General features: G+C 47.8%; 1 protein-coding gene and 1 long non-coding RNA gene across 6 annotated transcripts in view; one reads left to right on the plus strand and one right to left on the minus strand.

Annotated features, from left to right (window-relative positions):
- Nucleotides 1-1,262: 1,262 nt before the first annotated feature.
- Nucleotides 1,263-25,664, minus strand: part of GRIN2C (glutamate ionotropic receptor NMDA type subunit 2C) — a 32,499-nt gene continuing 8,097 nt past the window's right edge. For 2 of the 5 annotated variants that reach the window (XM_072645594.1, XM_072645595.1), the window contains exons 4-13: nt 24,287-24,401; nt 23,370-23,590; nt 21,263-21,431; nt 20,350-20,503; nt 13,668-13,793; nt 9,283-9,512; nt 8,652-8,812; nt 8,058-8,245; nt 5,813-6,045; nt 2,472-5,518 (exon numbers count right to left, since the gene is read on the minus strand). In XM_072645594.1, the coding sequence (XP_072501695.1) occupies nt 4,283-5,518; nt 5,813-6,045; nt 8,058-8,245; nt 8,652-8,812; nt 9,283-9,512; nt 13,668-13,793; nt 20,350-20,503; nt 21,263-21,431; nt 23,370-23,590; nt 24,287-24,401 (2,833 nt within the window). In that variant the 3' untranslated portion in view covers nt 2,472-4,282. The other 3 variants (XM_072645598.1, XM_072645597.1, XM_072645596.1) reach the window with 3 other exon arrangements.
- LOC140528115 (uncharacterized) lies at nt 10,556-24,745 on the plus strand. The gene is made up of 4 exons (XR_011975081.1): nt 10,556-10,795; nt 17,984-18,068; nt 23,409-23,524; nt 24,297-24,745. It is a non-coding gene; the product is annotated as an uncharacterized lncRNA (long non-coding RNA).

The following is a 25,664-nucleotide window of genomic DNA, read 5'->3' on the forward strand; positions in this document are numbered from 1 at the left end:
CAACCACCAGCCAGGAGCTGAAGACAGATTCAAGGCACATGGGAAGGAGGACTCTTCTCCAAAGCATTGCAGAAACTGAGACAGAGAAACCACTAGGACCGTGCTGGCTCCCTTCCCCAGGGCAGCAGCTCAGCCTAGCCTGCTAGAGTCCCAGTTGCTTGGACAAGATTGCCCTTTGGGGACTGATAGACCAACGCTTAGACCATGTCCACAACCATAGAAAGGAATCCTTCTTCATAGAATGGACAGCATCCAGGGCCTAGATTCCAACAACTGTGTGTAGAATGCTTCTCTTGGACACTCCTTGTGTATAGCACACCTAGTGTGTGCTAAGCACTTGCTCATTCCACCAATTCTGGGAAGTAGGTGCTGTCATCATCCTCATTTTTACAGTTGAGGAAAATGAGGCATACAGAAGTTAAGTGACTTATCCACGGTCACACACTTGTAAGTGACAGGCTAGATTTGAAGTCGGGTCTTCCCTACTCCAGTACCAGTGCTCTATCCACTGTACCAGCTGGCCCTCTGAACCATGTTTTTCCTTTTAGCGCTCTAGCTCTTAGCATGGTACTTGGCATATGAGGACCTTAATAAATGCTTGTTTATTGATATCAAATGAATTTCATAACTCTAGAGCCAGAGATCTCTCCCCAGGAAAGCTAACATAATGGGTTTATTTAATGTGGCTTACGGAGGTACAGGGACCTGGCTGGTATCTTTTTGCCCCTGTCCCTCTAGCCAACTAAAGATTCTCCTAAGGTCTGAAGGTCCTTTTAGGGTCTCCCTTGCTCCCCTGGGGGATATAGCAGAAGCTGCAGCTGTTCCTGTGGTATCTGATGGAAGGCAGCTTGGGGATGAGCTTTCCTTGAAGATCTTTAAAAATGCCATCAGCGTGTATTATACTTACCTAATTCATAAAAATGACTTCCCTAAGGGAAAAAAAAATGCTTGGTCTAAGGTTTATGGGAAGGAAAGATTCAGCCAGCCTCTCTACAGGTGGGAACTTATTTTGTGGTGGATTTGATGCTCCACGGCACTGTCTCTGCCTCCAGATTTCACACTCTGGAACAGCTTTTCTATTGCCTCCATGTGACAGTGTGAGGCCTTCATCTTGGTCTTCTCTTGGAGAGGCATGGGGAGCCACTGCACCTTTGTAGTATAATGGAAAGAGTCCTGTGATCCTGGGACAAAGCTTCCCCCACATACCATAGGTGCTATCCCCAGTGATAGGAGCCTCCTTCCAGGAGCCAATAACTCCAAGCTTGGTATGTACTGGCTTTTAATTATTTTTGCAGTTATTATTAATTAACTTGGACAGAGAGTCATAGAGGAGTGATATAAAGAGCGCTCCATTTCCCCTCAACCTCTCTGGCACCTTCCCACTTCCCAACAATGGAACCTAGAATGAAGGGTTGGAGGTGGTGACAGTAAGCCAATTTTTTATACTCCAGTTTTGGGGGGTAGATTTTTAAAGCACCAAAGGACCTTACGAGTCGTCTAGACAAGCACCTTCATTTTACTAGTGAGAAAACAAGCCCAAGAGTGATTTGATTGAGATCACCCAGATAAAATAGCAGAGTCAGAATCTGATCCCATGCCCTGTGACTCCAAAATCAAGCCTTCTTTTCAATAGGGAGAGATTTAAGGACTATCTTGGGACCTTGGGCAAGCACAGGCTCCTCCCCAACTGTTTCCTCCCATCCCTAGAACCATCCATCCATCATCACAACCAACCACTGTGTCAAGCACCATTTATCATGTCAGACACCAGAGGCAGACCGGAATAAGGGCTGAATACCAAGAGAGTTCTCCTTTGATGCCCAAACTGTAGCTGTTCAAATTCTTGTTCCCAAAGGACTGCTCCAGGTTTCTGCCAGTTGCTTTTCCCCCAACCTTCCCAATTAATACCACTCTCTCTTCTCTTTACGCTCCCCAGAACAGCATGGCGCAAGCATGGCATGGTTGAAACAATACTGGGCTGGGAGTAAGGAGAGCTGGGTTCTTGTCCCAGCACTTCATTAAGCAGCTGTGTGATGTTAGACAATTCATTACCCCTCTCTCCTCCAGTGCAAAATGAGGTCAGATGTGATGTAAAAGTCCTAGATGACTTCAAAAGTCCCTTCCAGACAGCTCTCTAAGCTAGCCACAAGCACCACCGCCCCATACCCCCAGTGGGGTTTCAAAGGTTCTGATGGGGAATCCACACAGCTTCTGCTTTTGACGGGATAGTTAGAGAAACCGGAAATGGTCTGGCCCTTTGAAGATCTCTCGTCCTCTGGCCGGCCCTCAGGCCCTGCTCCCAAGGTCTCTTCGTGCAGATTTCCTAAACTGTTGACTGAAGACAGGGCATGATGCAATGCAAAGAGGGATGGCTTTGAAGTCGGCAGATCTGGATTCAAATCCCAGCTTTGCCATTTATAGCCTTGGGCCAATCACTTCAGCTCTCCGGGTTTCAGTTTCCTATTCTGTAAAAAGAAACAGATGACCCTCCAGTTCTAAATCTGTGTTCCTAAATCCATTCCTTGTTTTCTCCCAACCAACCCGGTATAGAGTAGGCAAAACCAGCTCAGCCTAAAGAAATGATTGGTTGGTGTATAATTTGGTGCTTTTAGGCCAGTTCCCCAATCTGCTTCAGTCCCTATAAGATTTAGGTGGGGAGGGGGGAACATGGCATCTGTGAGAAGGGCCTGTGAGGATGGGCAGTGATTTTCTGGTAACTGTAACTCCTACAGAATCTAGGTGACATAACCCTATCCCTGTCTGATCCTTGCAGCACCAGGAACAGAGACAGAGGGATGGCACAAAGGCTGATCCTGGGAGTGGCCAGGGACAAGGTAGAGAAAAGATGGAGACTATGCAGCAGGCCTATGGGGATGTCTTAGGAGAGCCTAACCCCTTGTTTTCCTAGGCTGTGACAGCCTACCCTCAGGAAAGCAAAGGAAACTCCCAACCTCTGCTATTTCCAGCTAGCCTCCTTCTTTCCCCCTCGACCACCTGCCCTACCTGGAACCCAAAATATTCCCTGAAAAACCCAAAGCAACCTCTGCTCATCAGCAATTAATTACTTGCCATATTAGAGGCACCGTAATACAATGTTTCAGTGGCTGTGGGCTTGAGTTCAGGAAGAAAGCAAGAGTCAAGTTCTTCCTTAGACACTAACTAGCTGTGACATCCTAGGCAAATAACCTCCCAGGCTCTCTGGAAGAAAACTGAAGCAAGACAGTCAGGCTCTATCAACGTCCTCTTCAACAAGAAGCTCCTCACCCACTAAGGGGCACCTTTTTCCTGCAGGGCGATCCCCAGTCCTGGCACAGGCCAAGCTTTGTCTTCTGCATGACCACTTTCCATATCCTATTTCTCCTCCCCAGTGTCTTATCCACCATGCTGGTATACCTAAGGCCATCTTCATATGGGCAAACTCCCGACATCCCAAGGCATTAATTACATTTCAGGGTGACTGTTCTCTAACCTAAAGGTTTGGATCTCTAAAGACAGGATTTCAGGCATGATGGCAGGTCAGTGGGGCCTTCTCAGAACCTATCAACTCTACTTCCTTAGCATCCCTGTAGGCCCTGGTGAAGGCCCAGGGTGCCTTCCCACAGAAACGGGACAAGGAACATGGGAGGAAGAAGTGATTGTCAGAGGCCTTTGATGCTATCTGGTGACCTAGCTGGGCTCAGTCATGATACCACGAGGATGCGCTCATCCCAAAGCTTGGGAAAAAACTATATGATATCTACCTCTAAAAGATACAGCAGGCAGCCAGGGGCCAGTCTTTCTCAAACTATGTTTAATAACCCAGAGTCTGATGGAAAGAGTCTCCTCTCTGCCTCCAGGCTTTCACATTCCCAAGTCCAAAGCCATTAAGGAGCCAGACCATGCCCAACTGCCTAGTAATAGGAAACCCGGAAGCCCCTCTGGGTAGACCCAGGTGTCCCTGTAACTCTGACACTCCCACACTTTCCTTCTTGGGGGCAAAGAATGGGAAGATGGAAGATACATGATAAGGAGAAGGCAACTCCTCTCTGACCCTCTTCTCTGGGGTCAGAGGTCAGCAAGGTCTCAGGGATGACCATGGAAGATGTGGATATTCAGTCTGTGTAATGCTACTCATGACAGAGTCTGGGAGGAGTGCTTGGCTACACCTTGAAAGGTTCAGAATCAAGAGCCTACTTGCCCTCTGATGGGGACAGATCCAAGGGAGAATCCATCCTACCTCCTGCCAGCTTTTACCACCAGGTATTTCCACTAGGTAATGAGTGGTAAGGACCACACACCTCACTCACACCTCTGATTCTAAGCTGGACACCCGTCTCCAAGCACAGGGCCCCAGGGGGCTGTGTGTTCTGCAGGATATAACCCCTGCCTCCTTTAACTCCCCCCACCCTCCACTATCCCTGTAGCCAGTCCCCAGCCCCCCCAGAGTCCTGCTCCTGTGCTTTCGAGATCCCCAGGTCTCAGTGAGCCAGGGTGCCTGGTTTGCACAGGATGGGGAATGTGGACATAAAGAGCCCCAGTACAGTGGCAGAGGGGCACAGGGGTGGAGCCAGTATTGTCTTTGCAACATGGTGGGAGCACCAGGAGGTGCCCCTTCCTGGCATGCCTCCCTACAGGAGGGCAGCCGAAGGGACTGGGCCTGGGCCAAGCGCTTCCATGCCACTTGGGCATCAGTGCCACAACAAGGACTCCCCCTCGCCTGAACAGCCTGGGAAGGGCACAGGGCAGGCATTGAGGCAGCTGGCAGGGTCAGGCCAGGTGGAGAGCAATACTCAGGCATTGACCTTGGCCAGGAGCCCTGGCGCAGGCATTGCCCACGGGACCAAGCTGAGCGCAGTAATGCCTCCCGTCGCGCCAGCTGATCAGGTCCCAGAAGAGGCAGGTCCTCAGGTTCTGAGGGCTCTGGGAAGAGTGGGAGAAAGGGGCGGCCCATCCTGTCTGCCCAGAGGAAGGATCTATGGGTACATGGAGCAGGTGAGAGTGGGCACTCAGGGGGATGGCACCCACCTGAGGCTGAGAACAGCCTGCCTCCATGTCCTGAACCCATTCGTCGGGGAGACCCCTTGCCAGTGCACCCAGGTGCTTGAGAGATGTCAGGCAGGGGCAGGGTAGGTGAAACAGCATGGGCAACGGGCTGAAGGACCCTTCGAGCCATCACGTGCCCGGCCCCACCCTGGCCTTTGTGACCAGGGTCTTGGGGACCTCCCCTGGGCATTGGGGGCCATGCAGTTGGGGTTCTGGTGGCTTTGCCAGGCAAGCTTAATGTCCCACTTTGCAGCAGTAGTTGGGGGTTTTGAAGGGAGAAGGTGGATGGTGGAGGCTCACAGCGGTTGCCCCAACTCTCAATGGTGCGGGTGGCGCAGTCCAGGGAACTTCCCACACCTGCCGTATTCACCATTTTCTTTGCTGCCTGGAGCATCTTCAACACGTTGGCCTGGGCAGAGCCTGCTGTCAAGTCCGGGCTGGGGGACCTTGTGGGGCTACTGAGGTTCTGCACCCCACTGAAGCAACTGTAGATCCCCTGAGCCAGAAGGGAGGAAGAATGGTAAGGATGCTTCATGTACGGTAGCAGTGGCCAAAGAGACAACCCCTGCAGAGCTGTGGGTTCAGAGATGCAGTAGAAGGGAGATAACCATACACCAAAGACCACACCTCCTGAGTTGTCAGCCCTCAGCCTCTCCATCCAGCCCTGGGGATCTCTAAGCACCTTGCCAGTAGAATAGGCTCCTTCCTGTAAGCATGGCGGTGATGGGGATGGTCAGGACAGGGGAAAAGGGATAAGGGCAAGGCTGAACTGATCCACACAAGTACCTACCCTGCTAAAGGCCAGTAGGAAATCCAGCCTTGGAGTAGGTGGCACAGAGTGTCGGAGTTTCCAAAAGACCAAGTGCTCCCAGGCGAAGACAAGCAGGGCCAGCCCCATGGCTACCAGGAGCATATAGAAGACCCCTGCCATGTTGTCAATGTCCAGCTTGCTGCTCATGACCTCATTCTTCTCATTCTGGCAGATCCCTGATAGCCATACTGTTTCCAGCTTTTGGGTCTCCCCTGGAGAAGGACAGATCAAAGCTAGAGTAAGATTTCCTCAGCCACCCCCTCTTCTCCCACTTGTCTACCCAGCCCAACATGCAGGGATGACAGAGAAAAGGAAGCGGAGAATTAGACATCCTGAAATCTCAGAGCTAAAAAGGACCCCAGAGGTCGTATGGTACAACCTAGGCCTGAACAAGAATCCTGTCTACACCAGACCTGATGAGTGGCCATCAAGCAGCTGGCTACTCCCTATGAAGGCAGCCATTCCACTTTTGAACAGCTCTTATTTGTTAGGAAGGCATTCCTGATATCAAGCCAAAATTAAAATTTGCCTGTTTACAATTTCCACCTTCCTCCCTTCTGGGACCAAACAAAACACAGCTAATCTCTAGTTCATAGTAACATTCCTTCAAGGACTTGAAGGCAGTGGTCACATCCACCCTATCTCCTCTTTTCCAAGATAAATACCACCCAGTTAAGTTTAACCAGTCCTCAAGTGCTATAAATTTGAGCCCTTTCCCAATCCTTGGCATGGTGGTGCCTGCCTGTAATTCTTGCTGCTGGGATAGTGGATCTATTGAGCTCAGGAGTTCTGAGCTACAGCAGGACTAAAGCTGGTTAGTGTCTGCACTAATCCCGGTACCAGTAGGGCAAGCCCTGAGTAATGGGGGTCCATGAGGCTTCCTAAGGAGGAACAAAATCATCCAGGTCAGAGACTGAGCAGATCAAAGCTGCCATACCAATCAGCATGGGCATTTGAGTGATCAATGCACTTCCAGCCTGGGGGAGATAGGGAGACCAGTTCTTAAAATCAAACAAACTTCAGCGGAAAAGAAGAACAGGGTCTAACAAAACATCCCCAGAAGCATTCTGTTGTTCAAGAAAATAGCGTTTAATCATCCCCTTGAAATGGATCATCTGATCATACAGAAACAGAGGATGCTTATCCAAGTCTAAAACCTGCATTGACCTAGAAAAGCAGTTTGAGACTTCCAGGCCTTTTATGTGCCTGACACAGCTTTCTCTGGACCTGGACTCTGGACCCTACTCTGTGTCTCAGAGAATGTCTCCATTGAGTATAATAACAGAAAATCCACAAAAATGAAGAACCAGGAGATGACCATAATATGAAAGCTGCCATCTCTTCCTAGAGAAGTCAGCCTCAGGCAGGAGCTGGATGGAGGAGCAGGTATCCAGGGCCATAGTGCTCAGAACCCTCCTCAGTCCCTTCTGAACCAGGATCCCTCACCCCCTCACACACACACTTTTTACCTCTCAGGGCATCTTAAGCTTTATGTCATGAACCCCTTTGACAGTATAGGAAAGCCTATGGGGACCCCTTCTCAGAATGTTCTTTTTTATTTAAATTTAATTTAAAATTTTTTTCAAATATTCATAATTGAAGAAAATAGTAAAATTCAGTTAGAAGTTACAGAAAGTTGTATTTTTCCCCCATTCAAGTTCACTGGCCCCCTGAAATCTATCTATAGACCTTTGTGTAGGGCGAGCAGTAGATCCTCTTAGGGATTAAGAACCCTTGCCCTAGATGTCTCTTCAGCTCCTTCCCTGTCTTCATCCTGCCCTCTCTACCTAACCATACTTGTTTCCCCACCTTTGCCCCCTTCCAGTCTCCCATGGCACCTAGAACCTCATGGCTTGTTCTGTGAGGGAGTAGATCTCAGCCATTAGTTCCGTGAACTTCACCTAATTCTCTTCATGGATATGTCCAGACCAAACTGCTTTCCCTGAACTGATTTCTCCATAACCACAAAAGGTTAGGAATAATCCTGTGTTCCACTCTCCTTTGCATCCCAGTGCACAACAGGGGAAATGGGAGGCCTAGATCAGAAAAGTTAGCTAAGCAAAAGTATGACAGAGAATCAGAGTTAGAAGCCAGCAGCCAGCTGGGCACAGGCTTCTTAGCTGGTGTTCAAGGAGCCTCAAGCCAGCAGAGTTGGCCTATTCTGCAGCTGTCTCCCAGCCCTAGACCCCACCCTGGGTGCCTTTAGGCCCCCAGCACAACCCACCGTCCCCCAGGAACTGTAGGAGCGCCAGATCAATGGCCCGTTTCCAGCGGGAGTCCTTCTGCAAAGCGATGCCGTAGCCCGTGGTGGCAAAGACCTTGCCTGACCCAATGGTCACCAGCTTGCAGCCCTCATCTTTGCCCGCCATATAGTTGAGAACAGCAGCATCATAGATAAAGGCATCCAGCTTCCTAGAGCCAGGCAGAACCCTCGGTGCCAGGAAGAAGCACCAGAGGGTGAAGGGATCTCAGCCAGGTGGACACTGGCTAGATAATGCCAGGAAAGGAACAGGCCCTGGTACAAATAGGACATGTTCCTTCCCCTACCCCCACTCCCACAGTCCTTTCTTTCCCTGCTCCCAGGGAATAAGATTCTGCATCCCCCCTCCCTAGATGTCTCATAGGCAACTCAAGGTGGGTATTCCTTGGCCATCCCACACAGGGGTACCTCAAGAGATCAAAAAGGTGGAAGAAACTAAGGCTTACTGGGTGGGAAATAGTCTCAAGGGAGACAGAGGAGTGGAGGGTCAGATGCCAAGCCTTGGGGAAGAATATGGGAGCCAAGGCTTGGCGGATCCAGAAGGCCAAGGTGACCTACCCCATCTTGAGGCTGGTGAGTGCATCCTCCACTGAGCGTTGGTTGAACTTGACCATGTGGCTATGCATATCTCGATAGTTGCTACGAATGTTGCGCTCTGTGCTACCATTGGGCACCGTCCCAAAGCGGAATGGAGGATACTGCTCCTGGGGCCGCTGGAACTTCAAGGGAAAAGCCACCACATCCATGCCCTCCTCCCACGGGGTATGCCCTGAAGACCACTCTACCCAAAGCTCTTGCCTAACAGCTGCAGCTCCCTCTTTCTATCACTTCTTCTCCTCCTGATTAGGGAGAGAGGGTCAAAAACCTAGTCACACAAGCTAGGGTGAGTCAAATGGGACTAAGGTCCTACTGGTACAAAAGGCTCCACAGCCCCCTTGCCCATGTTCTGTTCTCTGAACAGAATCTGGATTTGCCTTCCAGGCAAGATGCCTGCCCTACCAGTGAGAAGCTGGCACAAAGTGGGGTGGGGTGAGGTTGGCCAGTTCAGCTCTTGGTTCATGATTCCCAAACTGTTCCACTCCCAGCCTTTCTTGTCTTTTACCTGAATCCACCTCTCCTCCCTTCTCACTTTTGTCCTTCCTTCACCTTACACCCCATGCTCCCCTTCGCCCTGTGTTAGGTCCCTCACCTTCTTGTCACTGAGTCCAGACACAGTGTCAATGTACTGCTCCTGAATCATAAAGGCAGCCAGGTTGGCCGTGTAGCTGGCAAGGAAGATAACAGCAAAGAAGGCCCAGACAAGCACCATGATCTTGCTGGTGGTGCCTCGGGGGTTCTCTATAGGCACTGAGTTGTTGAAGACCAAAGCCCACAGCAGCCAAATAGATTTGCCAATAGTGAAGGAGGGACCCCCAGACTCTGTAGGGGGATGGGAAAAGGTGAGAGGTCAATGGGATGGGGGACCAAACACCATCTCCTAAGGAAGTGACTTCACTTCTCCGCTCTCCTCCCCTGCCTCCTTACCCCTTCCCCTAAACCTGAAAACCTTGAGAATCATAGCTCTGGGCTGTTTTGTTTGTTTTTTGGTTAGGGGGCAGGAGGTTGGTAGAAAACAGATTCATAGAATCAAGGAATTTAGAGCTGGGAGAGACGACAAGATCAACCCTCACAATTTGCAGATACATTTTGGGGGATGGCCAGTACATTGAGTTGAATTATTCTGATTTTCTTTTGGAAACAATGGGGAAATGTTTATGTGATTTTTCTTTCTGCTGCCTTCTTCACTTTGGACAGAGGGAAGGGAGATATACCTGCTCCCACACTTAAGAGTCCATGTGTGACCATGGATAAATCACTTAATCTCTGAGTCTCAGATCTCATTTCTAACATGGGAGTAATTATTACTTGCACTTTCTACCTTGCAAGGTTGTAGTTTCAAAAAAAAAAACCCAATCACTTTTTAAATCTTAAAGCCTTTAAACTTTATAGAAATGAAAGCTATTATTATCTGTTAGAGAGACAACTTGACATGATGGATGAGAGGGTCAGTCCTGGAATGAGAAGGACAAAGTCCTGGAGTCAGGAAGGCCTGGGTTTAAGTGCTGCTGGTGACATATCCTTTGTGACTATGGTCGGTTCACTTAACCTCTCCCTGAATGCCCCTTTAAGTAATGGTCTAGACTACAAGTGGCACATTAGGTGCTAATCTGCATCTGGAGAGGTTTCAACACAGGGAATTCCCTACACAGATTCAGTTTTCTCCAATACTTCGCCTCCCACCTCCCATATCTAATAGTTAGCTGAGTAGTTATTAGTAATATTGGTAGAGTATCCACAAGCACTCCATGGCAATAGGGAGGCTTCCTAAGAATGAGCTTGGTCTAATTAACCCAAATAAAAGAATTCAGAATTGGCTTGGAATGTTTTCACAAAGAAGCATTCTCATGGAGTGTGGACCAGGGAGGATGGGAGAGTAGAGAGGAGAGATGCTGCGGGAGGGTATAAAGGAAACTCCAGACAAGAGGCAGTCCGGAGTCAAGGCTATGCCAAGCAGGGGAGGTCAAAGAATATATAGCAAGGCAAGCGACACCCTATACTGAGGCTGGATTCTTTCTTTTCTAGTCAGCTTGCTCTGGTCGTTTGTTTCTAAATCAGTATCTCCACTTTTCCCTACTGATAGGAATAGGGATATGACCTCTCAGGTGAGTAAACTGCCTCCACAAGTGCTCTTTGCAACATATAGATATAGATACTCTGTGTGTGTGTGTGTGTGTGTGTGTGTGTGTGTGAGAGAGAGAGAGAGACAGACAGACAGACAGACAGAAACAGAGAGAGAGAGAGAGAGAGAGACAGACAGACAGACAGACAGAAACAGAGAGAGAGAGACAGAGAGAGAGAGAGAGAGCACTGAGAGGTTAAAAGCTCTCACCAAGAAAATCACTGAGTGATTTATTTGTCCAGGGTTCCCACAGTCTATTCTAGAGGCAGGGCTTAAACTCAGATCCATCTGACTTTGAGGCATGTCTCACCATCATTACAGTATCCTGCCTCTTTCCTTAAGCCTTAGGGATGTGCTCTCGTGGTACAGAGAGCATATCAGCAGATCCAGCTCAAGGCACTGGTTCCACAGCAGTAGCTGAAAATTAGTTAGGGGTTGAATATAGATAGCCTATCTCTCTGAACTCAGAAACTGAAGAAATTGCAGAGTTTTGGTGCCTGGAGATGGAGTCTGTGATGGAGAAATATTCAAAAACTAACGGAAGGTGGTCCTCTGGCCCTCCTCACCAATAGCAGTCAGGGACACTCCTCCTATGAAAACCCAGCCAGGCCTGAACCCTCCCCCTTCACCAAGAAGCTAGTGGAGGGAGAGAAGGCTTCCAGAATCCTGGGACCCTTCCAGACTCTGAGGAAGGGCTTGTGAACAGCCTGGTATCAGAAGCAGGGCTATAGAGGATGCCCAGGGCTTGGAAGTCTCTGGCCCTGGGACTGAGGGGCAAGGTGCTCTGAACCTGCCACTCATAGTGGATCTGAAACCTAGGATTCCCAGGGGCCTATGATCCTGCATGTGGAGTGGTGGGGCTGGAATATGATCCCGGAGACTAGGACAGTGAGCATGACCCTTTCTTTACATGTAGACACTTAGTCAAGTACCCCATTCCTCCCCTGGCCCCACCATTGGCTTTAATAAGCAAAGTATTTAGAGGAACATCTCAAACTCCCAAATTCCACACTAGGTTCTAAGCCATTCTCTGAAGTCATGACTCCCTGCCTCTATATCACCCTTCCTAACTGCCTCTCTACTGGAGTGTGCCTCATAGGCCCCCACTAAGAGAACGCTGGCTCCAGGCCTACAATTCTTGCTCTCAAGCTGTTCATGGAATTTGCTCACTGGGTTCACTGAATGGCAGCCATTATGGCATTCTACAATGCCTCACCTCCCTCTTAGTCCATCAGAAAACACCAGGGCTAGCTTGTAGGTGCTCTAGTGGATAAAGTCCTGGATTCACCTATGCAAGCCTCAATTTCCTCTTCTGTAAAATGGGCATAATAATACTTCCAGTGCTCACCCCTCCAATCTTCCCAGAGACGCTTCAAATTCTGGGCATCCTCCACAACCCATGGTTGGATGGCACACATGACATAAAATATATGAAGTGCTATGTAAACATCTGCCCTTCTTGTTGGACTAGTGAACCTAATCCCCAAATCCTCTCCTCCCAAGGTGAGGGAGGCGACAAGAATGATCCCATTTCCCAACACCCAGAAGAATCAGAATAATTCAACCCAAGGCACAGGTCACCTTAAAGTTCACAAAAGTCCTTTGCTCATCCTGTCCCCACTCTAGGCACAGCCTTCACCCTTGGTCCTGTCCACCTCCCCTGCCTTCTCTCTTCCCATCTATCATCAGCCACAGCAGACCTCTTACAGAAGGATTCAGACCTATGATCTAGGGCCTGGATGGGCCTGAACCTGCGGCCTCTAGGCCACATGTGGCCCTCTAGGTCCTCAAGTGCAACCTTTGGTCCTCAAGTGTGGCCCATTCAGTCAAAGGGCCTCTATATCTTCTAGAGGGCCATATGTGACCTCAAAACCACAGGTTCCCCACCCCTGAGATTCTACGATCTTCTTTCTATGCTATTCACTTCTAGGCAGGAGATTTAAACATCTACATTCAAGTTCTCCCTCACTAGAGCCCTACATCTACCATAAGACCCCATCCACCTCTACTACACCCAATTTCTCTTTTCTTCAGTCCCTGCTCTCTCCCCATTTTGTGTTTCCAGTAGTACCTCATGCTTTCCCTCCCTGTCCCCCTTTATTATCTTCAGCCCCAGCCCCCCACTCCTTCCTTCACTGGTTCTCTTCCACCAATTCACAAGCTCATTCATTAGCCTTGCCCACTACTATCCCCATTGCCCTTATTCACTAGCACACCTTGCTTTTTTTTATGAGGCAATCAAGGTTAAGTAAATCCGGGTCACACAGCTGGTAAGTGTCAAATGTCTGAGAGCAGATTTGAACTCAGATCCCCCTGACTTGAGCCAGTGCTCTATCCACTGCACTACCTAGCCCACCTCACTTTGGCTTTTTCCCTCTCCTCTCCTGGGGCCTCCCTTACTGGGCCCCTATCCATCAGCTTCCCCTCAGCTACCTGGTGGAGAGCAGTGCCTCCTTTCATTAGGCTCTCCTCCTCCTGAGGAGCATCTCACCTGACTCCTTCACTGGCTCCCCTCCCATTCTAGGCTCTATTTGCCAGCCTGATCCCTGCCCTGCACTATGGCTGCTCTCTCATTGATTATACCTTATAGTTGACCCCCAATTCTCCTTTAATTAGGTCCTACCTGCATTGGCCCCTCCCTCACTCTCTTTTCCATCAGTGACCTATTCACTAGCCTGACATTCTATTGGTACCACCCCACCCCTCACCATCCTCACTGACCACTTCACTGGATCTACCATCTTCATTAATCTCCAACTCCCATTGGCTGGATCTTTCACTGTCCTGAACCAGCCCTGGCTTCACAGGCCCCTCATTAGCTTCCATTCTCTCACTCCTTGCTAGGGGTCACTCACTCTTGCCGCTGGTGAGGTTCTGGTTGTAACTGACTGGACTGAAGTACTCGAACATGAAGACAGTGATGGCCACCACAGTGAGGCACATGACGAACATCATGACCCACACAGCTGGACTGTAGGGCTCTGAAAGGGAGAAGGGCAGAGCTCAGAGAAGGTCATCAGAGCATCCTTAGCTCTGACTCCCTCCCTCCCCCAAACTCTCCAGCACCACCACCACACACACTCGCCCTCCTCCCTAGCAGTGGGCAGGGACACACTGCTCAGTCAGGCCTGAACTCCACCCCAACACCAGGAAGCTAGGGGAGAAGGTGCCCAGAATGCAGGCACCCCTCCAGACTCCAAGGAAAGACATGAAAAGCTTGCTGTCAGAAACGGTTGTAGGGGATGCTCAGAATTTGGAGGTCTCTGGGAGGATTTCTCCCCCTGCAGAGCTGGGGCAATGCACCCCCTGAGCCTCTGTGCACTTTCACTCTCTCCCCAAGAACAGGTCCCTTCCCTTCTACCTTTAAATATACAGATTGCCCAAATTCAAATATGTATACACACTCTCCCCCCAAAACCTGCATTTGACTTCACAGTGCCCTGGAGCTACTGTCCCCTTCCAGTATCTGTGTATGTGTGTGTGTGTGTGTGTATTAAGTATTAATGCTATTTTATTGGCTTAGGTTACTTGTGATAATTAAAACAAACAAACCATTTTCTGCCAAAGTCTGCATGTAAGACATAATCATTGCCCCATGTGTGGACAATGAACTCCAATATCTTTTCAAAGGAAGATTCTTGAAAGAGTGATTCATCCTGAGTCTCCTCTGTTGATCTCTTTTGAACCCCTTGCAATCTGGCCTGCCTCCTCAGACCACTCCAGATTACCCCCATCCCTCCCACTACCCGACTAAATCTCTCTCCATTGTCCCTTCAGCAACCCCAGCAACTTCCTAATCACCAGGTGAAAAACCCTTTTCCTCACTTTGTGACACATCCCAGAACACTGTTGCCAAACCTCTCACTCTTGACTCTCCTCCTACCTCTCTGACTGTTCCTTCCCCCTCTGCTGGGAGGACAAAACCTCAGGTTTTCCTTCCACTTCCTGCCCTATGACTTAGTGAATCTCCAAGGCACAATTTTTCAACCCTCTGGTCATCCCCACCCCCATCCCCATTCAATAAGGTTTTTCCATTCTCAAAACATCAACTTCTGCCTCAAGGCATAGTGTATAGAACACTGGACTTGGAATCAAGAAGACCTGGATTCGAATCCTACTTTAGACATTTATTAACTGAGTGATCCTGAGTCATTTAGCCTCACTGTGCCTTGGTTTCCTAATTTGTAAAATCAAGAGGTTGGACTCTATGGCCTCTATGACTCACAGATATGCTCTTCAAGCCCTGACCTCTTTTGCAAATCTTCAGATATCTCCAAATAGCCTCAATATCCTCTAGGCATTTTCATTTAGCATAAGATTATAGATTTACAACTGGAAGGTATCATAGGGGTTATTTAGTTCAACCTATTAATTTCACAGATAGGAAAAATGAGGCCTGAGTGACAAAGGTCACCCAGGTAATAACAGTGGAGAGCCAAGATTGTGAATCCAGGTCTTCTGACTTCAGATCCAGTCCTTTGATATATCACCATTACCTCAAACTCTTCCTCAGTCTTCTGCACTTCAGTCTGTCTAGAAATCATAGCTCTCACCCCCACAGCCCAAGACCCCTTCACACCTTGGTAGACAGCTTCATTATTATGGGGAAAAAGTCATCAGCGAGTGAGCAACGTCCTGTTGATCAGCCTCTGCAACCTTAGTCTGATCCTTGAACAACAGATGCACACAGTGCTTCACCAGAACTGAACTTAAGCCTTTACACCTCAGTCGTACCAACCAGAGCTTGTCTTCTCCTGGTATATCCTTCAGAGAATCACCATGCCAATCCAATCCAATCCAACCCAACAAGCATTTATTAAGTGCCTGTTTGTGCAATTAAGAGGTCATTAGTAACATTGGAGAGGGCAGTTTTGGTTGAGTGGTGAGGTCTGAAGTCAGATTGCAAGGGACCAAGTCAAGAGATCAGAGATGACACCTATAGGAAACTTTTTTCTGGGAGTTTGGTGGTGAAAGGGAGGAAAATCTATAGGATCAGGGAGAATTCAGATCAAGCAAAGTTTTGTTTTCTTTTGCTTATAAGAATGGGGTGATCTGGGCTTGTTTTCAGGCAGTAGAGCAATAGTTTCTGGCCTTGAAGACCTTATGGTCTAGCCAGAGAGACAATAAAATCAACATAATTAGGGGTAAGTGGTAGGCACAAGGAGCTGGGGCGAGGGAGGTGAGGAAGGGCTTCATGCCAAAGGTGGCACTTGAGCTGAGCTTTGAAGGAAATTAATGATTCTAAGAGGCAGAGGTAAGGAAGGAGTATATTCTAGTCATGGGAGCCAGTACATATAAAGGTCTGGTAATGAGAGATGGAATGCCATGTATGGGAACAGTGAGAAAGCCATTTTGGCTAGACTGTAGCAAGCATGAAAGGAACAATGTTGAAAGGGTAGGCTAGGGCCAAGTTATAAAGGACTGTAAATGCCAGGAGTTGATATTTAATCACAGAGATTAGAGGGAGCCATTAGAATTGAAAGGATAGAGCTGTGATGCAGTCAGCCCTGTGTTTTAGTAAAATCTCTTTGGTAGTTATGTGGTAAATTGGAGTAGAGAACACTTGAAACAGTGAAACCCACTAGAAGCCTGCAGAAATCATCTACATGAGCCACGATGAGGACCCGAACTTGGGCAGTGGCACTGTAGGTAGAGAGAAGGGGTAGAATTATCAAGATCTGGCAACTGACTGGCTATATGCAAGGCATCTTAGTGATCAAGCCCTGGACCTGGAGTAAAGACCTCAAGACCTGAGTTCAAATCTTGCCTTAGACACTTGCTAGACATCACAACATCTGCTTGCTTCATTTTTCTCATCTGTAAAATGGGGATAAGAACAGCAACAATTTTCCAGGGCTCTAAAATGAGATGCAGCCTTAAAGGGCTATATAAATGCCAGCTTTTTTATGGAGGGAGTGAGAATGAGGAGTCAAAAATGACATTAAGATTGTACACCTCAGAGACTAAGAGAAATAGGAAAGTTGGGAAGAGCGGCAGGTTTGGGAGGAAAGATAATGAACTCTGGTTTTGACATGTTGAGTTTGAGAGGACCATAGGACAACCGTCTTGGAATGACCACTAGGCAGCTGTTGATGTGCGACCATGATCTAGGAGACAGATTAGCACTACACACAGAAGTCTGAGCCTCCTCAGCACACAGATGATCATTAAGCCAACGTGAGCTAATGGCAGCACCAAGAGAGAAGGCAAAAAAACGGAGACATGGGGTACGCTTACAGTTAAGGGTCCTGGCATGGATAACAGTCCAGTAGAGGAAACAGCTTGAAGACTTGTTCTGTCTGGCACCAGAGGTCAGTGAGTAGAAGTTGCCAAGAGACAGATTGAACCCAGAATCTTGACTCAGTGTCCGAGTCAAGGAAAACTGCCTAATAATTAGAGCTGTTCAAAAGTAAAAGCCTTAGCAGAGATTGGGTGCCCACTTTTCTGTTGGGTTAAAATGGAAAATCCTTTCAGGAGTGGGTGGCACAAGTCAGCCACTGAGGTCCCTGTGTCTTGTGTGTGTGTGTGTGTGGGTGTGGGTGTGGGTGTGGGTGTGTATGTGTGTATGAGTGTGTGTATGTGAGTGTGGGGGGGGTGTATGTGTGTGTGGGGGTGTTAGTATGTGTGTGAGTGTGTGTGGGGGACATATGTGGGTGTATGTGTGGGGGGGGTATATGTGTGTGTGAGTGTGGGTGTGTGGGGGTGTGGGGGTGTGAGGGTGTGTGTGTGTGTGTGTGTGTATGAGTGTGTGTATGTGAGTGTGTGGGTGTGGGTGTGTGGGTGTGGGGGGGTGTATGTGGGGGGGTTAGTATGTGTGTGAGCATGTGGGGGGGTGTATGTGTGTGTGAGTGTGTGTGTGTGTGTGTATGTGTGCATGTGTGTGTGTGTGTGTATGTGGGTAGGTGTGGGTGTGGGTGGGTATGGATGTGGGTGTGTGGGTGTGTGTGTTAGCATCTTCTACCGTGCCTAGCCTTCACTCAAGGCTTAATAAATGACTGAAGGAATGATTGTTGACTGACTGAATGAATGCTGTTGTTGCTCCTTTCAGTCAATCCAGCAAACATTTATAAATATGTACTGAGGACAGAGCACTGCAAAACTTTATTATAATAATAATAATTACCCATTTTTGTAGAACTTTGACACTTATAAAATACTTTTCTCACAACAGCCCTGCCAAGGTCGCACAGGAAGCCTTACTCATCCCATTTGACAGATAAGGAAACTGAGGCACAGGGGGTGACATGCCCATGATAGTAAGTATAAAGGGTAAGGCTTGAATTCATCCATTTGGGTTTGTTTTGATTTTTTTTTTGACGTAAAGACAGGTGTCCTCAAGGAGCTTGGTCCGATAGTGGGATACCACACAAACACTTGTGTGTAGGTAGTTAGAATAGATAATAAATATACTAGATGAATGAATTTTTTTTAAAGTACTTTATAGGGTCTGAGTGGGAAAAGTATATTACTGGCCTAGAGGAACAAGGAAGTCTTTTGATGGGGGAAGTGGATTTGGAATTGGACTTTAAGGGATGGGTAGGAGTTCATCAGGTCAAGAGAGGGAGTGGGGATATTCCAGGCATCAGGAACAAAGCATGAACAGAAGTGTGGAGACAGGAAAACACAAGGTGATCTGGGAACAGAAAGCAATTCCATTTGGCTGGAGTGTAGAGTTTGGGAGGGGAGAGAGGGCTGGAAAGTTGGTGTGGAGCCAGATTGCGGAGGGCTGAGGTGAAGGACACCACCCTAAGGAGTCTGAACATGATTAAGTCAGTAGTAGGGAACCATTGAAAGGTTTTGAAGAGAGGAGTGATACAGTTAGATCTACATGTAATGGGGGACTTCCCAATAAGGGTATAGGCCTTAGAGCATTCATAACATGCTCTGCCTGGTAACGACCCACAGGGAAAGTGGGTGAGCTTGCTTCAGAAATGGGTATTAGAGGCATCTTTCTTCCAATTCAGAGTATCCAAATATATCCTGTTTCCAATTAGTGACAAAGGGCCTTTTAAATGGCTGTCTACCAGATCCAAATACGAATACAAAAGGCACAGGAAGGTTCAGTCAAGATTGACCTCTATTCCCTGGTGACTAACCATGCAAGAACTTCTATAAAACCCACAAGTGGGGAGAAAGGCAACAGCAGTGATAGGGATGCTGAAGCAACCTTAGATCTCCCCACCAGGCTACCATGTGGCTGTGAGTGCATGCCATCTATGTTTCTGCTGACTCAGTGGTGGCTCTTCTCTCCTGATCTTAAAAGAATGAGTATCAAAGACTAAATAGACTAATTTACCACCTTAAGAGCTTTGAGAAGCTAGAAGAGCCACCAGAGGGCTAGCTGCTAGAGTCTACAACAGTCAGCCAGTAGCCACTGAAGCCAGGCTCTACATGAAGAGTTACTTCTTGAAACAGTCGGGTTATTTGTACATGCTCCAGTCAGAGGAAGGGCCCCTCCAGGGAACAAGCTCACTTACCCTCCACATGGTTGGTACCAGGCAGACAGAGCAGGCCTAAGAATACCAGACAAAAGAGTCGAACAAAGGATTCAGGAGGCAGTAAGGGGCCAGTGAAAGGGGATAAGTGTATTGGAGGGGGTCTTTCCTGGAACTCAGAGCATGCACAGGTATCCTGACTGTTTTCAAAGCTATCTAGTCTCCTGTAACACTTGCATAAGTGTTGTTGGTCTGGCTGTGACATGAAGGATGGATTGGATGGGGAAGAGGCTCCTCCTCAGTCCCTTGTGCAGAGAAGCTGTTCCCAAAAGATGTGCCAGAAGCCTGAGATTGAACTTGTCCTATTTCCAATTTTTCCTGGTGAGCCTAGGGAGATCAAGTAGTATCCTGCTGCCCAATGATAGAAAGGAACACTGTCCACTCTGTTCTCCTTGACCCCAGTAGACAAGATTTAAGGGGCTTAGAAGGGTTTCTAATCCTGGTAGTAGGGGAGGAGGAAAGAAACTTAAACAGTTGAGAAAAGGGCCCAATTCTTTCCTCACCACTCAGGAACAGTAAAGTAATAACAGAACTAGAAGAGATCCCAGAGATCCTCTATTCCAAGGGTTATTGACCTTTTTGTGGCATGTGCCCCTTTGGCAGTCTGGAGAAACTGATGGACCTATCCTCAAAAAAAAATTTTTTTTGAATAATTCAGGGAAATGCTAAATTTCAGTTAGAGGTTAGTGAAAATAAAGATAATGGGATGTTTTTCCCATCCAGCTTCATAGACCCCTGAAATGTATTCATGGACTCCCACATGAAGAACTCCTGGATCTCATCCAACTCCCTCCTTTTACAGATGAGAAAACCAGGGCCCAAAAAGTTTCGGTGACTTTAGGCAAGGCCACACGAGTAGAAATAGCAGGGTCAGAACTCAAGCTCTGGTTCCAACCTCAGTGATCTTTATATCACGCCATGGTGAAGGACATCAGCTGCTGAGGATTTCCCCAGGCCCATCTCCCTCCCCCAGCCCAGTCTAATCCCAGCCCAGGCACCCAAATGGCGGCCCTGATTCCCTCCCTCCTCACTCCCAGCTCACCCAGGAAGGCAGAGGGCGAGACGGTGCCATTGCTCCGGGCCACCATGACACTGATACCCGTCTCCACGAAGGGCACGGAGAAGTCAACAATCTCCGAGCGCTCCTCATTGATGGTCAGGGAGCCGATGGCCATGTCTGCCCGCTTGTAGTACACCTGGGGGAGGGGAGTGGTGAAGGAAAGGATCCAGGCACCCAACACTTGCCCTCAAAGACCCAGCTCACCTCAGCTGTAGCCTCATCCCCATCCCTGTAGCTTAGCCTGGGCCCCTCCTCAAAAAAACCTCAACAAAATTAGGAGCAAAGTAGAAAGAAATCAAATTCTAGTTATCACAATAATACACAAGAAACCCACCACCCAGCCCAGCCTCAGCCATTCAGGCTCTATGTTTTGTGGGGTGGGTAGCCCTCTGATCTTCCTGACCCTAGGAGACAGGATTCAAGGCCTAGGTAAGAAGGCTCCTCAAAGACCTCTGAATTACTCAATAAGCAGTAATAATTAATAATAATAACACATACATATAGTACCTATTATGTGCCAGGCATAGTGTTAAGTGCTTTATAAATATTTAATCCTCACAACTCTGGGAGGTAAGTACTATTATTTCCCCATTTTACAGTTGAGGAAACTGAGGCAAACAGAGGTGAAATGATTTGCCCAGGGTTACATAGCTAGTAACTGTCTGAGACTGGATAGAAGGAGCCAACAATAAGTTTTGAACTGAGAAGAGACATGGACAGATCTGGGCATCTTAAGCCCAAGCCTCCTCTAAAAGGAGGGAGGAAAAGTATCCACAAAACTTTTTTTACATATAGTAGGTGTTCAATAAAGAAATATTAAATTGAGTCAAGTTGACTGTGGCAGGGAAGTGTGAGGGACCTTGCTGATAGGGGCTTCAGTGAAGCCCTTACCTACCTCACCAATCATGCCGTTCCAGATGCCCCGCACCTTCTTGCCATGTTTGCCATTGGTCACCAAGTACAGGTCGTAGGAGAACTTGACTCCTTTGGCCAGCTTCTTCAGGATGTCGATGCAAAAGCCCTTGCAGCACAGTTTGGTGTAGGAGTCCCCAGGGCCATCGCTGCTGCCACCCCCCCAGCAGAGACCCAGCCAGAAGGTCAGCCCCATTCTCTGGCTCAGGTCCTTCCCCCAGCCAGCCCTACCACCCGGATCTTGTCCCTGCTGATTGAGCTCAGGCAAGCTCATGAGCAAGCGTGCGCACGCACACACACACACACACACACACACACACACACACACTTCCAGAGACTCAGTTTCCTCCTTTATAAAATGGGAATAGTGTTAGCAGAGATGACAAAAATGATAACATAGGATCACAGGAGAATAGATTCTCTAATACTGTTTTGGTGAAATTGTGAATTAACTTATACCAGAAAAGTTAAAATGTATATACCCTTTGACCCACCATTAGGCAAACACCCCAAGAAAAGGTCTCATATAACCAAGATATTCATAGCAGCATTTTTTTGTAGTACTAAAAAACTGAAAAGAAATGAGTGACCATCACTTGGGGAATGGCTGGTTAAAAATGTGGTATATGAATTTAATGGAAGGTTATTATGCCACAAAGAATTTAGAGAAACTTGGGAAGTGTTAAAAGTGTTAAAAAACCAGTACTGAAAATAAACTGATCCATGAGAATAACAGATAAACATCCTAAGAATGTGAGAAAAACATTATCAGTAGACATCAGCTCCCTGATCAATGAAGTGACCGATGATGACTTTCAGAGAACTGTTACAGGTCAAGGATGCCTCCCGTGAAGCAGAGAGGTGGTGTACTATCAGTGCAGAATGAAACATACACTCAGACATGGCCAATGTGAAGGAAGGTCTGGGAATATTTGGAAATGACTGCAACATACAAAAGGAGCAGCCATTAAACGTTTTCAAAATAAACTAAATGAAGGTGTTACACTAGATGAGTTCTAATGTCCCTCTGGTTTGAGATTCCTTCATCTGGCAAACTCACACAGACATAGACACACACCGCTCAGGAAGGAGCATGGGGTGCGTCACCCCTCCACACCCACAGAGCCTGTGTTGGGATAGTTGATGTGGTTATTGGCAAACTTTTTTTTTTTTTTGCAAGGCAATCAGGGTTAAGTGACTTGCCCAGAGTCACATAGTTAGTGTCAAGTGTCTGAGGCTAGATTTGAACTCAGGTCCTCCTAACTCCAGGGCCGGTGTTCCATCCACTGTGCCACCTAACTACCCTTTGCCAAACTCAAGTCCAGAAAATAAGGTCTTGTCTTTGAAATTATCCTCATTCATTAGAAGCTTTCTTCTGAGCCAGCGTCCTCCTTTTCCCCTGTTTAAGAAGCCTCTGGACCCCAGGGAGGGGGATAAATACAGAAGTTGGGGGTAGGGAGTCTAAGGGCTGGTGAAGACAGGAAAAAATGAGACCTGTCCCAGGTTCAGGTATAAACAGCCCTGCTGGTGTGAAGGTAAGGGAGCTCGTTTCAGGAACATTGAAGAAGGGGGAGGACAGGGGAAGAAAAAGTCTATCTCCATCCCTAATCATAAGGCTTATGATTCATATCCTATGATTTAGAATGCTAAAACAGGACGGTCCTTAGAGGTCATCTAGTTCCTATCATTCCCCTCCCCTTTCCCCCAAAACACATGTTATAGTTGGGGAAACCTGAGACCCAGAGAAGTGATTTATTCAAAGTCATTCAGTGAGTTAAAAGAGCTGAATTAGAACCCTGGCCTCTAGCCTTGCCATTTTAGTGGTCTTCCCAATGTACCTGGGCAGGTCCATCTAACTAGAAGAAGGTCATTCGGTGCCACCCTCCCTAGAGTAATCTGGGCACATTATCAGGAGGCATGGAGTTCAAGCATTTGGGTTTACCCTAACATGGTCTTTCAAAAAGTCCCCATAGGACTCTGGCATGTTCCCCGTGGCTCTCTGGGAGAAAGGAAGAATCCCTTCATTGCCCATGGGTATACACACATACATACAACACACACACACAACACATACACACACACACACGGACCTGCCAAACCTGTCAGTGCGGTTGCTTTGTTTTCGGCAGGGCACAGTGTTGGGGATGCAGCCACCTGTACTGGAGTCAGGACTTTCCACAATGACAAAGGGTCGCTCTTCCAGGGTAGCCACCGTCAGGTGCCGGTTGTCAACCACTGGCTGCAGGTAGGAGCCGTATCTGGGCCACACAGGGTACTTCATGTGAATTATGCCCTGCTCCCAGCGCCCTACCTGTGATAGGGCAAGAGTCAATATGAGTCCTCTGCTTTTCCTTCCTACATTAACCCCCCAGTCCCTGGAAGGTAGTCATGCCAGGGTGGGGCAACTTTCTCCCAAGAGAAGGGGAAAAGCTTTCCCCTAGGAGATCAGACCATTGGGCTAGTTGTCCCAGGAACTGAGCATTCCCACCTAGATTGTCCCCTTCTGGAAAAGCACAGACCAGGGCCCAAGGAACAACCCTCATTGGCTCCTAGGAGAACTCTGGCCCTGCAGGTCCAGTTTCTCCCCCAGAGAAAATGAAAACAGGGAGATCTACATGTTGGGGAGGTTGAGAGGAGAGAGTTTCCCTGCAGTTGAGGTCAGGCAGGGGAAGAAAGGTTAGGACTGTGGGAGAGAATTCTGAAGAAGGCCTCAGCTATGACCTAGTAAGGTAATAGTAAGGTAACTAAGGTCTAGTAAGGTAATATGCAGAAATTCTATGCTAAGAAATATAAAATGTAAGGAATGGGCTGGTGGAGTTGAGAAAATGTTGCAAGTGTTTATAGCTAAGACCTAAGGAACTAGAAAAGCAGGAGAACTGGAGAAAAGGCTATCTCCAAAATTAGCTTACTTCTGTTAGGTTGACAAAGCCAGAGACTGGGGCAGGGGAAGGGAGGAGGTGGGGGTAGGAAGCCTCCAGGTCTCAGCCTCTCCCCTTCCCCTTCTCACCATCTCCCAGAGCCGATGCCGGTTGAGTGAGATCACCACCATGGTGGGCCGTACCAAGTATCCGCCAGCGCTGAAGGAGAAATCCCGCTGCTCCCAAGTCACATTCATCAGGTGCCTGACAGGGGGAGGGAAGGATTCCATCTATCCATTCTACCTACATATCTGGATATGGTGACTCCTTCTTGATGGGCTGAAGCATTTCCTCTCCCATCCCATCCCTTGAAAATGATAGGAGCCTGACCCTTTGGAACCTTTTCATCTTCAGCACTTCTAGTGGGCCTAGATTCCTGATTCAGTGTCCAAAAAACTCAAGCTAGAATGGTGGGTGAAATCTAATAAAAGAAATTCTATTAGGGATTAGATTCAATTCAAGGAGTGTCTATTAATTGTAGGCACTATGTGTAAGGCTCCAGAGACATAGAGGAAAAGAATTGGAATTGTCCCTTGTAGTCTGCTAAATGAAGGAAGTTGCTTCCTTGAACGTAAAGTCCTACCTTTGGGTTAAAAAAATCATCTGCAGAAGGGTAGAGTTTGAAGGAATAGTTAGAAAGAATCAGAGAATCTCTTGAAAGGATCTCAAAGGCAATCTAGCCTTAATGATCCCCTCTCCTACACTATCAGTAAATGGTCATAGAGTTCCTGCATGAAGATTTCCATGAAGGTCTAACACCCATTCCATTTGTGGACAGCTCTAATAGGAAGTTTTTCTGCTAGACGGGGCTTAAATCTGTCTTTCAGCAGCTTCCATTCATTTCTCCTGCCTAGTTCTTCCCTTTAAAGTCGAGTAGGGCAAATCTCATCTGTCTCCCACTTGACAGTCTTTTGAATACTTGAAGATAACTCTCATGTACCCTCTATTGTTTCTCTATCTTCTGAGCTTTAGCTCAACGCCTCTAATCTCTGCTATTATTCTTCATATGGCACGGTCTCAAAGACATGTGGGCAGCTAGGTGTCACAGTGGATAGAGCACCATGCCTGGAGTCAGGAAGACTTGAGTTCAAATCTGCCCTCAGACACTTACTAGCTGTGTGACTCTGGGCAAGTTGCTTAATCCCATTGGCCTGAATTTCCTCATCTGTCAAATAAGTTGGAGAAGAAAATAGTAAACCTCTCCAGTATCTTGGCCAAGAAAACCCCAACTGGGCTCACAAAGAGTCAGATATGACTGAACAGCAGAGACATGGTCATGCTCTTCTGTCCACACTTCAGCTTTTCAACCAAGGAAATGGTAACCAAGGATGGTGAGAGAACTAGAAAACATGCCATATTGAAAACTGAAGGAACGGGGGATGATTGGCCTGGAACAGAAGACTCTAACAGGATAGGTTAGTCCAAGTATTTGAAGGGTTGACACATAATAATGATTAGACCCCTTTT

The sequence above is a fragment of the Notamacropus eugenii genome, chromosome 2 (assembly GCF_028372415.1).
Source record: "Notamacropus eugenii isolate mMacEug1 chromosome 2, mMacEug1.pri_v2, whole genome shotgun sequence".
In the NCBI taxonomy this organism is placed as follows: Eukaryota; Metazoa; Chordata; class Mammalia; order Diprotodontia; family Macropodidae; genus Notamacropus; species Notamacropus eugenii.